Source organism: Electrona antarctica (genome assembly GCF_951216825.1).
Source record: "Electrona antarctica genome assembly, chromosome: 3".
Taxonomy (NCBI): Eukaryota; Metazoa; Chordata; class Actinopteri; order Myctophiformes; family Myctophidae; genus Electrona; species Electrona antarctica.
Genome location: NC_136808.1, coordinates 50,348,570 through 50,362,364, shown reverse-complemented (window position 1 = coordinate 50,362,364; position 13,795 = coordinate 50,348,570). Strand labels below are relative to the sequence as shown.

Here is a 13,795-nt window from a genome sequence, read left to right as displayed (position 1 = left end):
ATTCGAACCCACAACCTCCGTTTTGGTGGGCATGGACTTTTCCACTGCGCCACTCGAGGGCATGGGTTCCTTTCTCACCTGCATTTGTTTCAGTGTCTCACCTTTCAGTGTGTTACCTTTTGTACCGTTTTTATTGTGCCAAAAAATATATAATAATAATAATAATTGGCCTCAGGTCTTAACGCATTTTGAGCGGGAACCCCTGTTTTATTTTTTATTTATTTGTTTGTGTTTTAAAGCATTATGTTATACTTTAGCTATTGAAAAATAGCAGATCTACAAGCTCATAGCGCGGCTATGAGGGGAGGTCCCTGCTGGAACAACATATTTTCAGATGGGGGGCGGAGGCCAATTACATATACATTTTGGAGTCCTTGACATTAATATTGAGCACCATGCACTGATACAGAAACACAAGGTTTTTCAGAAAACTGTCAGGATTTTGAAGACATTTTAAAAATGTCGACGTCGGGCCTAAATGGGTTAATAATACTTCAATGGAGTGTTTATTTATCGCCCCCACAAAAGCTAACGCTGATCTTTAGTTTTCATCTGTGTGATGGCGATGATGTCATGAGTTTTAAATGACGTGTTTTCCCTTCAGCTCGCCAACTGCGGTTGGCGTTCCTAATGCACGCCTGGAAGGACACTCTGGATTATTCCTCCAACACCATGGAGTCTGCGGTCCAATATGAGAAGTTCATGAGCGTAAGTTAAGTGGCACACGACGCTTAGGCCTGTCGCTGTTACTACACCATAGCCTAGATGCTTAGGCCTGTCGCTGTTACTACACCATAGCCTAGATGCTTAGGCCTGTCGCTGTTACTACACCATAGCCTAGATGCTTAGGCCTGTCGCTGTTACTACACCATAGCCTAGATGCTTAGGCCTGTCGCTGTTACTACACCATAGCCTAGATGCTTAGGCCTGTCGCTGTTACTACACCATAGCCTAGATGCTTAGGCCTGTCGCTGTTACTACACCATAGCCTAGATGCTTAGGCCTGTTGCTGTTACTACACCATAGCCTAGATGCTTAGGCCTGTTGCTGTTACTACACCATAGCCTAGATGCTTAGGCCTGTTGCTGTTACTACACCATAGCCTAGATGCTTAGGCCTGTTGCTGTTACTACACCATAGCCTAGATGCTTAGGCCTGTTGCTACACCATAGCCTAGATGCTTAGGCCTGTTACTACACCATAGCCTAGATGCTTAGGCCTGTCGCTGTTACTACACCATAGCTTAGATGCTTAGGCCTGTCTCTGTTACTACACCATAGCTTAGATGCTTAGGCCTGTCTCTGTTACTACACCATAGCTTAGATGCTTAGGCCTGTCGCTGTTACTACACCATAGCTTAGATGCTTAGGCCTGTCGCTGTTACTACACCATAGCCTAGATGCTTAGGCCTGTCGCTGTTACTACACCATAGCTTAGATGCTTAGGCCTGTTGCTGTTACTACACCATACTCTAGATGCTTAGGCCTGTCGCTGTTACTACACCATAGCCTAGATGCTTAGGCCTGTCGCAATCACTACACCATAGCCTAGACGCTTAGGCCTGTCGCAATCACTACACCATAGCCTAGACGCTTAGGCCTGTCGCTGTCACTACACCATAGCCTAATCACAATCACTACACCATAGCCTAGACGCTTAGGCCTGTCGCTGTCACTACACCATAGCCTAATCACAATCACTATACCATCGCCTAGACGCTTAGGCCTGTCGCTGTCACTACACCATAGCCTAATCACAATTACTACACCATAGCCTAATCACAATTACTACACCATAGCCTAATCACAATCACTACACCATAGTCTAATCACAATCACTACACCTTAGCCTAATCACAATTATTTGAGATAATCGCAATTATTTTTCGCATAATCGTCAATCGTTTCCATGTTGAAAAATGTCCATACATTTTTTTTAAATAGCAGAAATATCTATTTCTGACACGGGCCGACTGTTTGTGCTCGTTGTCCCTTCAGGAGTTCTTCCTCAACGTAAAGGATGTGCTGCGTTCCCCCACTGATCTCACAGGTCAGTTTGAGAAGTGGGAAGCGGCCGAGTTGGAACTGAACAATAGGTAAGAACAACTTCTATGTCTATATATTTTTTGTCTATATGTCTTTTTTTTTTTTTTTTGCAACTGAATGGCTGGAAAATGGAAATGAAGCGTTTACATAGTACACTTTGTAGTTGCATAAACTTTCCTTAATGATTATATCTGGTTTCAGTATTCATTTATGATATATTTTCTCTATTATTAAGGTTATTTTTGCAGTCAGTTTGTATTGGCGGTGGGGAGGGGGGCGGGGGTCGCGAGACATGGCCAAAGCATTTCCGGGGGTCCCCGGTCAAAATGGTTGAGAACCCCTGCACTAAGAGTTAAAACCATAGAGTAGAGGATAGAGGGCGGACTGGGAGCAACCGCCGCGCCCCGCCCCGCCGCGCCCCGCCCCGCCGCGCCCCGCCCTTCTATTCATTTCAAAGGTAGTTGCTCAGTGGCGTTTTGAAGCACCCGGTAGAACGCTCTGGTGGTCAAATGCAGAAGTGCAAACGAGCGCTCAATGTTAAATCCCAGCTGCGCAGGGTTTCCTTGTGCTAAATGCACAGGCCCTCCTGCAGTTCCATATTTGACCAGTAGGCTCGGCGGCTTAAACGTTGGCCAGCCGTTCTGGGGGGCTTGGCTGCAACTTCCGTTGGCCAGTGAACAAGCTGACATTCACTCAGGCTTGATTGGATTGATTTGGTGGCAGTGACTCTCCTTGAGCCTTTTGACACAGTCTGTAGCGATGTTTACTATCAGCTTGAACTTTAACTCATTTTGGGCGGGAACCCCTTTTGGTGTTAGCATTATGTTATGCTTTAGCTATTGAAAAATAGCAGATCTACAAGCTCATAGCGCGCCACCGAGTGGCGCGCTACGAGCTTGTAGGTCTGCTATTTTTGAAAAATCGAAGAACCACTGACATAGAAACATAGCTTTTTCAGAAAACTAAACTAAAAAGACATTTTTAGAATCTGATCTCGGGTCAAAATGGGTTAAAAAAATAAATAAAGAAAATATGTTCTAACCTAAAAAAATATCACTTGCCCTACCCCACTGTAAATGAATTGGCATCATTTTTTTCCTCCCCTCCAGTTTCTGTGAGAAGAAGTGTGGCGTCCACGAGGCTATGTGTGACAACATGGACACCCGCTGTGCTATGGAGGAGATGAGGTCACTGGTCAGCCTGGCCAACAGCTACATGGCCAGCAGGAAGAACGCCAGACTGACACCCAACCGCCTACTAGTGCAAAGTATCGCCGTCTATCTCACGTCTATGCTGAAGGTGAGTGAAAGGAAGCATACTAAAACTAGCCTGGGTTCGCCAGCCATGTATTGTGGCCCACATGTATCTCCTATTTCCGTAGCACGAGGCGGCTTGGTGCTCAAGTACACCAGACAGTACATTTTCTTTCCAAATGTATACAAGTTGAGAAACGAGGCAAGCCTATAGAGGGTATGCACATGACATCATCGTACCTGGAAGTTATGCGGGAACGCCCACTGAGTGGCAAAAAACTACTTTCTGGCCTTGACAGCCCATTCATCCAAACAGAAAAGTCCTGTCTGATTGCATTAAACAATGTTAAACTCACCAACATTGCAGCTGTACGAAAAGCTTGAATTATCCTCTTTCTAGTTTTTGTTTCATAAAAATCCACCATAGATACATTATGAGCTACTTTCTGTCAAGAAATGCCCTGCATTTGATTATTTTTCTAAGTGTCAGACTTTGGAAGTGCTTGTTTTCAATAACACAACATTTTGCTGCCTCCTGCATTATGTGACATTTAGAAACAGGTGGTACGGCAGGACGGTTGAGTGATTTCCAACGAGCGCTTCCAAACTCCAACACTCAATGCTGCTCAATGTTTTGCCACCCAGTCTAGATGAGGGGGGCGTGTCCTGATGGGAAAATCATGCATGTGCACACTCTCTATTGCGGAGAGAAATGGTCTTTCTCTTACTGTGAATGAAAGGCAGAGCTGAGGTCCTCTGTGCTCCTGTGAATGGAAGGCAGAGCTGAGGTCCTCTGTGCTCCTGTGAATGGAAGGCAGAGCTGAGGTCCTCTGTGCTCCTGTGAATGGAAGGCAGAGCTGAGCTCCTCTGTGCTCCTGTGAATGGAAGGCAGAGCTGAGCTCCTCTGTGCTCCTGTGAATGGAAGGCAGAGCTGAGGTCCTCTGTGCTCCTGTGAATGGAAGGCAGAGCTGAGGTCCTCTGTGCTCCTGTGAATGGAAGCCAGAGCTGAGGTCCTCTGTGCTCCTGTGAATGGAAGGCAGAGCTGAGGTCCTCTGTGCTCCTGTGAATGGAAGGCAGAGCTGAGGTCCTCTGTGCTCCTGTGAATGGAAGGCAGAGCTGAGGTCCTCTGTGCTTCTGTGAATGGAAGGCAGAGCTGAGGTCCTCTGTGCTTCTGTGAATGGAAGGCAGAGCTGAGCTCCTCTGTGCTCCTGTGAATGAAAGGCAGAGCTGAGGTCCTCTGTGCTCCTGTGAATGGAAGGCAGAGCTGAGGTCCTCTGTGCTCCTGTGAATGGAAGGCAGAGCTGAGCTCCTCTGTGCTCCTGTGCACGCAACTGTGGAAACTAAGAAGAGACGAGTCCTAGCATAGCTGATATATTTTACCTAATGAGTTTAAATATTCAGAATCAATATATAGCCTATTGAGAACTGTATATAACAACATTAAACAACTGGATTACCTCAAAGGGACCCGGGCGCCCCCTGTCCGGTTTCTCGATTTTACAGTAAAACCTTTTTATTTTGGTGGGATTTTCTTTTTACTGGTGCACCTAAATGTTTAAATTGGGAACACCAGTCCTACCAAGTGAATAAGCCTTGGTACAACCATTCCAACCTGATGTGTCCTCTCACTGTCCCTCTGCCTGCTAGACATTCTGATGTGTCCCTCTGCCTGCTAGACATTCTGATGTGTCCTCTCACTGTCCCTCTGCCTGCTAGACATTCTGATGAGTCCTCTCACTGTCCCTCTGCCTGCTAGACATTCTGATGTGTCCTCTCACTGTCCCTCTGCCTGCTAGACATTCTGATGTGTCCTCTGTCTATCCCTCTGCCTGCTAGACATTCGGTGCCATTGAAGGAGCTGAACCCTTAGGATTTCCTGTGGGAGGGAAAGGTGAAGGCGCAGACGTAAGTATGGAGAGTATGGAGCTTTCACACACTTATTTTGAACACTTCTTTCCTTGCATTGGATATGGAATTAAAGGTTACCGTTCATTCATTTGTCATTCGCATGCTTACACGTGAAACGGATATTGTACTTGGGACCAGCAGTGTACAGTAAGTGTAAAATAAACCAATAATTTAACCCATTCAGGCCTGACGTCGAAATTAAAAAAAAAAAAGGTTTTCTAAATCATGACAATTTTCGGAAAGATTTGAGGGACATTTTAACGATTTTTCAAAAATAGCAGACCTACAAGTTCATAGCTCATCTATGAGCTTGTAGATCTGCTATTTTTCAATAGCTAAATTATAACATAATGTTTAAAACACCAAAAGGGGTTCCCGCCCAAAATGGGTTAATAGTTAATGTGGTTAAACGCTAACGTGACATGGATGCGTTCCAGGTCTCAATGGGTTAAGAAAAAAACAATAATAAGCATATCTAATATAAAACAATGTAGTGCGGTGAATTGAGCAGCATCTCAAAAACATCCAGCATCCAAATGGAAAGGAGCGCAACATTTTCAACCTTATCTTCATAATGTTCATAAGATGGAACCATTTCTGTCTACTCACTCTTGTGTTGGTGGGATGTGGACGGGTCAGAAACCGGCCTATGGCACTTATTCACTGGTCCGTTTTGGATCGTGTAAGTTAGAATGTTTTCTCTTAGTCTAGTGGGAAGAGGGGGGTATCATGCACCCCCCGGAAATATACTTCTAATCAGTGTTTTCTTATTGGAAAAAATGTGCTGAAAATGATGAGCTATGATAAAAAGTTGTCAAAATGTCCCACCTACCTCAAAACCCCCTTTTTGGTATATGGCTCTGGCGAAATTGTGTAAAGGCAAATATTAATTCACTAAAATTACATAAATAGACATGGAAGTCTGAAATTTGTCATGGAGTATCCTGACACATAGGGGTAAGTAGAAGAATAGGATTTGGGGGGTTGCTACCATTATAGTTTTAAATATGACCTACATTATCCCCAGAAAAACAAAAAAAAGATGCTGTCCGCTTGACTAATAACAACAAAGATGGTTATTTTCCAACACATTATGGTGAAAATCACTGCCTCACTTGTATATAGAAAACTTCCCATATCCCTAAGCTTCATTTTGAGCCCAAGATAACCTTTCTATCTTGAAAATTACTCTTTCTGTAGCCAAAACTCTGAACTACCGGTATACCTCAAATCGGTGAAAATTGTATATTCAGTCAGTATCAGCTATACATTTGGAATGAATGAATGAATAACTGAGTTTGAACTGACTCCACATTATGGAATATTTCTTACTTGAATAAGCTATGTTAAGAAGTTGGCAAAGTGTCCAATCTACCATTTTTATGCAAATGAGTGTCACCATTATCAAAACAATCAATGTTTACTATATATCTCAGCCAATATTGCACTTAAATGAACAAATAAGGTGTCTATACTTATATGTTTGTATGTTTTGAGGGTCAAGGATCTCAGTGAAACTACTCTTAAAGTGACCACATGTGCCCGTGGCATGCTGGTGTAAAAATCAGTGCTGCCATTACAATAAAGTCACATTTATACCAAGTAAGAGATACCAATATTGCATATAACTTTACAAATAAGGTATCTAGACAGGTGTTGTGTTATGCTAGCTTTATAATTTAGAATATATATACTGTAGCATAACATCACACACAAAAAACATCCTCAGTATGAACAATACTAGGCGGTAGTATACACACTATAGAATGGCCTGCACTATGCAGTATAAAATACAAACAGTCACACAATCCTGTAACAGTATTCCATCATATACACACTCAAAGGCAAAAATGTAAGCAACAGTGACCACCCTATACACTAGCCAGCACCATAAAGAACAAAATGCAGTCACATTAATCAGTCTTCTTCGTCTTCTTGTCCATCGTCTCCAATGACAAGGAGATCAAGGGTTGGTAGGACTGGACCGCAGGACCACACTGGATTTAAAAACCCTTCGATTTTCAACCATCCCTGCCCTTCATAGGGTTTTGGTTTTTCCACAATAGCTTCATCAGCTCGCTTGTATAAGGCAACACAGTGGTTCTCTTCAGAGCAGAGTAGCATGGAGGAAGACAAGCCAGGTCAACTTTAGATTTAAGAAGTGAGTTTGTCATTTGCCCCCACCATTGTCTGCAGCAACTTGGCACGGGTGAAGTCCACTGGGGCAGCAGTGGCTCAGGGGTAGAGTGGCCGGATGGTAACCGCAAGGTTGCCATTTCAAACCCTGGCTCCCCCAGAGTTAGTGTCGAAGTGTCCTTGAGCAAGACACTGAACCCCTAATTGCTCCTGATGTGCTGGTTGGTGCCTTGCATGGTTTCCGCCGCCATCGGTGTATGAATGTGTGTGTGAATGGGTGAATGTAATGCACAATCTATGTAAAGCGTCTTGGATAAAGGCGCTATATAAATGCACCATTTACCATACTGAAGACTCACAACTCTGTCCATACAGCAGACAGATGAATTGCTGCAACTATACTAATTAAGGATCTGTTCCATATAGACCGATTCAGAAACGGGTCTCATGGTCACTGGCAACATATTTCCTGTGGACGGAGACGACATAACAGTCGGCTCTTCTACTACATTGAATGGATAGAGAGACCAAATAGAGTGCTGAAACGTTACTCTTTTACCTGCTTTTTAATAACACTAACTTTACAAAGATGGCCAGAACATCAGGATAAACCTGTGTAGTGTATGGCTGCTTCAACAGTGGTGGCAACGTTCAACTTTGGAGAAGAATACGTTGCCTGCGACCATGAGACCCGTTTCTGAATCGGAGATAGTGTAGCACAAGGCACATTTCAAGGACCCCCATAACACTTACGGGTCCATTTGGTTCCATTTTGTACGTTCAGAATTGCACACCAGTAAGATGTCAACAGCTCAGTGGCCTTGTAGTCAGAGTGTTCGCCCTGAGACTGGGAGGTCGGGGTTCGATCCCCTGGCCGGGTCATACCAAAGACTCAGTCGGTAAGTCGGACATGTCCCTGCTACATACTACATACATGTCCAGGGGGTGTACTTGTACATCAAGCTACCTCATACTACAGAAACAGGAGATAGGCTTCTGCCCTATGGGCCTCATGGCTACACAAGGCTTACTTACAGGTCCATTTGGTTCCATTTTGTACACTCTAAAGTTACACACCCGTAAGAAGCTCTGGATATCATCAACAGCTCAGTGGCCTTGTAGTTAGAGCGTCCGCCCTGAGACTGGATAGTCAGGGGTTCGATCCCCAGCCGGGGAATACCAAAGGGTTGGATTGGGGTAAGTCCCTGCGACATACTAGTCATGCCAGGGAGTGTACTTGTTAGGCTCCTGCCCTATGGGTCATATGGCTTGGCTAGGCTCAGAATATATGCTATTTAAATTGTGAGTCTTCAGTGAAAGAGTGGTGGGGCAGATGACAAACTCATTTCTAAATCTAAAGTTGACCTGGCTTCCTACATGCTACTCTGCTCTGAAGAGAGCCACCGTTGCCTTATACAAGCGAGCTGATGAAGCTATGGTGGAAAAACCAAAACCCTATGATGAAGGGCAGGGATTGTTGAAAACCAAATAGTTTTTGAATCCAGTGTGTCCTGTGGTGCAGTCCTATACCAACCTCACTGCTTGATCTCCTTGACACTGGAAAGCATGCACAAGAAGCCGGCGACAAGATAGAGGAATTGATTTCATCGGCTCTGATTTGCACACCAGCATGCCATGGGCACATGTAGAATGTCACTTTAAGAATAGTTTCACTGAGATCCTCGACCCTCAAAACATAGGTCTAGACACCGTATTTGTTCATTTAAGTGCAGTATTGGCTGAGATATAGTGAAAATCGATTATTTTGATAATGGAGGCACTCATTTGCATAAAAATTGTAGATTGGACACTTTTCCAACTTTTTAACATAGCTTATTCAAGTAAGACATATTCCATAATGTGGAGTCAGTTCAAACTCAGTCATTCATTCATTTATTCCAAATGTATAGCTGACTGACCGATTTGAGGTATAGTTCAGAGTTTTGGCTACAGAAAGAGTAATTTTCAAGATGGAAAGGTTATCTTGGGATCAAATTGAAGCTTAGGGATATGGGAAGTTTTCTATATACAAGTGAGGCAGTGATTTTCACCATAATGTGTTGGAAAATAACCATCTTTGTTGTTATTAGTCAAGCGGACAGCATCTTTTTTTGTTTTTCTGGGGATAATGAAGGTCATATTTAAAACTAGAATGGTAGCAACCCCCCAAATCCTACTCTTCTACTTACCCCTATGTGTCAGGATACTCCATGACAAATTTCAGACTTCCAATTTTTCAGGCTGTTTGACTTACGGCCGGGCTCCACCGGGCGCGTCAGCGTCGCGTCTCCGTCACCGTCAGGGAATGTTCCCTTTTTAATCAATGAAGGGTGGCTACACAGCCCGCGTTGACGGAGACGCGACGCGTGCATTAAAATTGAACCGGTGCGTTTTTTGACGCGACGCGACGGAGACGCAACGCGTCCGGTGGAGCCCTGGCGTAAGACTAAATACTAAGATTTTGATATTTATTCGACTAAGACTACACTAAGACTAAACCATTTCAGATGACTAAATAGGACCAGAACTGGTGTTCAAAAGACTAATAATAAATCAGAATTGTCAAAATTTGTCAAAATTAACTAAGAATAAAAGACTAAGAAGTTGATAGACGAATACGCCTAGACTAAAGGCCTATTCATAGTAAAAACAGAGATGTGTTGTGTGAGCGGTGACCACCGCGGCCGTGGCACGGCGTGACGTTTCGGTGGTCACCTCTTCACCAAAAACTACACTATGAATAGGCCTTAAGACAAAACAATTTCAGATGACTAAAATAGGACTAAAACTAAATGGTGTGTTATTCAAAAGATTTAAGACTAAATCAGAATTTGCTGTCACCTGGGCTGACCTGGGCTACCCTCTAACTCAGAGTGAGGAGATGTGTGCCATCTTTTAATGAGCATTGGTGATGACCCCATTATATGAAGACAGGCTGGAAATAGGTGAAGTGCTCCTTCCATCGGCTGCAGGCAGTGCCTTTTCAATGCAATGCAACGTCGTGAAAGATGTCATGATATTGTTCATCAGATATTTCAATGTGAATATTGTTGATGTGTCTCTAGCTGGAGAGCACTGTGATGCCATATCTGACCGTGTTGTCAGATTTCAGACACAATGTCCGGAAAGTTGCCAGAGAGCTGAAGGGTAAGAACTTTCTTTCTTTCTAGCTTTCTATCTTTCTTTCTTTCTTTCTTTCTTTTGGGCGGGAACCCCATTTGGTGTTGGTGTGAAAAATGGTGGCGCGCTATGAGCTTGTAGATCTGCTAATTTTGAAAAATGACTGACATAGAAACATAGCTTTTTCAGAAAACTGTCAGGATGTAGAAGACATTTTTAGAATCTGATCTCAGGTCAAAATGGGTTAAAATGTTTCTCAAACATTTTCCCTAGTTTGGGTAAACATAATTTCCCTTTTGAGTCTTGAGCTAAAAGCATATGTGGTGTTAGCTAGCTTGATTTATCTGATTTATAGATCCATGTGTTATTAAATCAGTTGCATGAATCGTGTGTTATTAAATCAGATCATGAATCATGTGTTATTAAATCAGATCATGAATCATGTGTTATTAAATCAGATCATGAATCATGTGTTATTAAATCAGATCATGAATCATGTGTTATTAAATCAGATCATGAATCATGTGTTATTAAATCAGATGCATGAATCATGTGTTATTAAATCAGATCATGAATCATGTGTTATTAAATCAGATCATGAATCATGTGTTGCAGTGACAGAGTTATTGCGGCTGTGCGATGAGATTCGTGATGACATCTTACCTGAACTGGGAGTGAGACTGGAAGACCATGAAGGTACCTAAATAAATTATTATTCATATTTGTATTAGTATTGTTACTATTATAATGGTTGTTGTTAGCAGAGGTATCGCCATGCTGGCTTGTGGTGGATATATTAGCCTAAATTCAATTTTTTGCCACGGACACACAACATGAGGACGATAATATTACCGGAAACACATTAAGAATGAATAACAGTTATGTAACTCTGAGAGTGTATAAATTAGGGATGCCGCCGATTAATCATTTTTCCGATTAATCGTCGGAGTCTCCGAAATATAGGCTAAATATAGGCTAATAAGTAAGGCTGCATGATATATCGAACATACAGTTAACGATCGCTTGTTAAAACCCATTAACTGCCGCCATTAATTAATCCCTCGATTGCGTATTGCCATGGTTTAATCACGCGTGACACTTACTTTGAAGAGCCAAATATCCGTATCGCATTTTACTATGAAACCATTCCGTGTGTGTTGACGAAGCTGGTGCTCGTTCTCTCGGTCGGTGGTGGAAAAAGTGGACCGCGAGTATCACAGCGCCTGCTACAGGCCGTTGAAAACGCTTGTCTGGGACAAAGCGTCCTCTGCAATGTCGCTTCTGTGAGATAAAGCCGTCTGAAAACAGAGCCGGCAATGTTAGTGGATGCGCGCGCATTTTCAAAATGGCCGCGCCCATTGTGTCAGAAGCATAACAAAGCTAACGGACGGTAGATTTCGATACGATCGTATTAAAACATGCATTAATGAATACATCGCTGTTAAAACGGCTTTTCCGTTTGTGGCAGGCTACAAGATTCTACGTGTTAATATTCCTATGTTCCTGGCGGGTAAACGATTAAGTGCCTGCCAGACAGACAATCAGATGAAATGAAGGCAGTTGTAGAGTAGAGTGTAGACTAGTGAACTGAACGTTTTCTGTTTATATCAAGTACTTCATACCAGCCCCTTATGAAACTACTTCCAAATCCACATGGATTTCATTTTCCATCCTGAATGGCAGTAACCAGCATATAATGAGAACTGAGAAGATCTCCACAAAGGTTTACTCATCAAAACTGATTATAAAACTGTAACCATCAAAGCATGCACTCAACATATAATGGTTATGTGACCATGGCATGTGCATAATATAAAATCTTCGATTTGGCTGATGGTCACTTTCTGGCATCCCTAGTACAAATGGAACCAAATGGACCCGTAAGGGTCAAATTATGGGTCCATTTGGTTCCATTTGTACACTCTCAGAGTTAAGGGGGTCAAATAAAACATTTGAGAACCACTAGTATTAGTGCACTCCTAATGTGTCATAGATAATAAGAACAATAAATAAGAACATTTATAATGGTGTGTAAAAAAGGAAACTTTGACTGAGAGAGGAAAGAGGCCGCACAGCTCGTAGTCACGATGCTATCATTCTTTTTATTGCCGAAACGTTGGATAAATATATTTTTTTATGGCATGGTGCCTACGAGCTGTGCAGCCTCTTTCCTCTCTCAGTCAAAGTTTTATGTCCTGCAGTCAGCACCTCCCCACTACTGGTGTGCGCTCCTACCTTTTTGTTTGTAAAAAAGAAAATGTAAAATTTGCGACGGACACACTTGTCCGTGTACGGACATGTTGATGACCCCTTGTTGTTAGGGATGTTCGATATTGACCTTTTTGCCGATATCCGATATTGTCCAACTCCTAATTTCCGATATCAACCAATACTGATATTTACAGGCTTTTTCACCAAAAGTCAACTAATTGTCAGGTAATAAACATCACTTAGATGTTGGCCTATTTGACAGTGCAGAAGCATAATTACCTTAATGCATAGCAGGCAGTGACATCATCAATGGAGAATTCAAGATAATAACCTTGTATTACACTTGTACAATGGTGGCGTACATAAAAAGTGAAGACTTGTAAGCCATCAATGGAAATGGTTCTTCTCTGTTGTGGCAGGACTTCCTACGGTGGTGAAGTTAGTGGACAAGGAGACACTGCAGAGGGAAAAAGATGAAAAGAAAAAGGTATGCGATATGACTCACTGTCGCACTCACAACACTACCCCTGTCCTCGGATGAAATGTAGAGGTAACTTTGTGTACATGCATACATGCTGGGTATGACGCGTGGGTTGAGACGGCACATACGATTGTGCATTATTGTCCTTGAGGCGTTACTGTTGCAGATCTGTCACTCTGAGAATTGGGGATTTTACAGTGTAAATTATACAGTGCAGAAAAGTAAGGAAGAGGCCTGATTTCTTTCCAGTAGGGCTGCTGTGCATGGAGCCTATTGGGCTTTAATATAAATGAAACGTTGCGTCTGTCTTCCCTTAACCTACCGAACCACAATCTAACCATGAGATCTAACCTCATTAAAACGTCTGTGTACTCTGTCAACGTCTGTCAACTTCCTGTTTGACAGATGGAAGAAGAGAAGAAGAGGAAGAAAGAGGAAGCTGCCAGAAAGAAACAGGAGCAAGAGGTGAGGAACTCTGTTCTGAAGTCAAATTGCGTGTAGTACTAACACCGGGGCTCCACCGGACGCATGTGTGCGTCAAAAAACGAACCGGGGCAATTTTAAAGCAGTCACGCAACGCAACGCAACGCAGGCAGTGGAGCCACCCTTCATTGATTAAAAAGGGAACATTCCCTGATGGT

The 13,795-nt window shown here is 42.9% G+C and overlaps 1 protein-coding gene across 2 annotated transcripts in view; it reads left to right on the top strand.

Annotated features, from left to right (window-relative positions):
• The window catches only part of cars1 (cysteinyl-tRNA synthetase 1), a 36,073-nt gene that overhangs the window by 18,886 nt on the left and 3,392 nt on the right, over window positions 1–13,795 (top strand). For both annotated transcript variants that reach the window (XM_079496538.1, XM_079496539.1), the window contains 8 exons: window positions 605–708; window positions 1,998–2,095; window positions 3,155–3,344; window positions 5,135–5,203; window positions 10,408–10,489; window positions 11,078–11,158; window positions 13,093–13,160; window positions 13,560–13,619. In XM_079496538.1, the coding sequence (XP_079352664.1) occupies window positions 605–708; window positions 1,998–2,095; window positions 3,155–3,344; window positions 5,135–5,203; window positions 10,408–10,489; window positions 11,078–11,158; window positions 13,093–13,160; window positions 13,560–13,619 (752 nt within the window). The remainder of the gene's footprint in view (window positions 1–604; window positions 709–1,997; window positions 2,096–3,154; window positions 3,345–5,134; window positions 5,204–10,407; window positions 10,490–11,077; window positions 11,159–13,092; window positions 13,161–13,559; window positions 13,620–13,795) is intronic.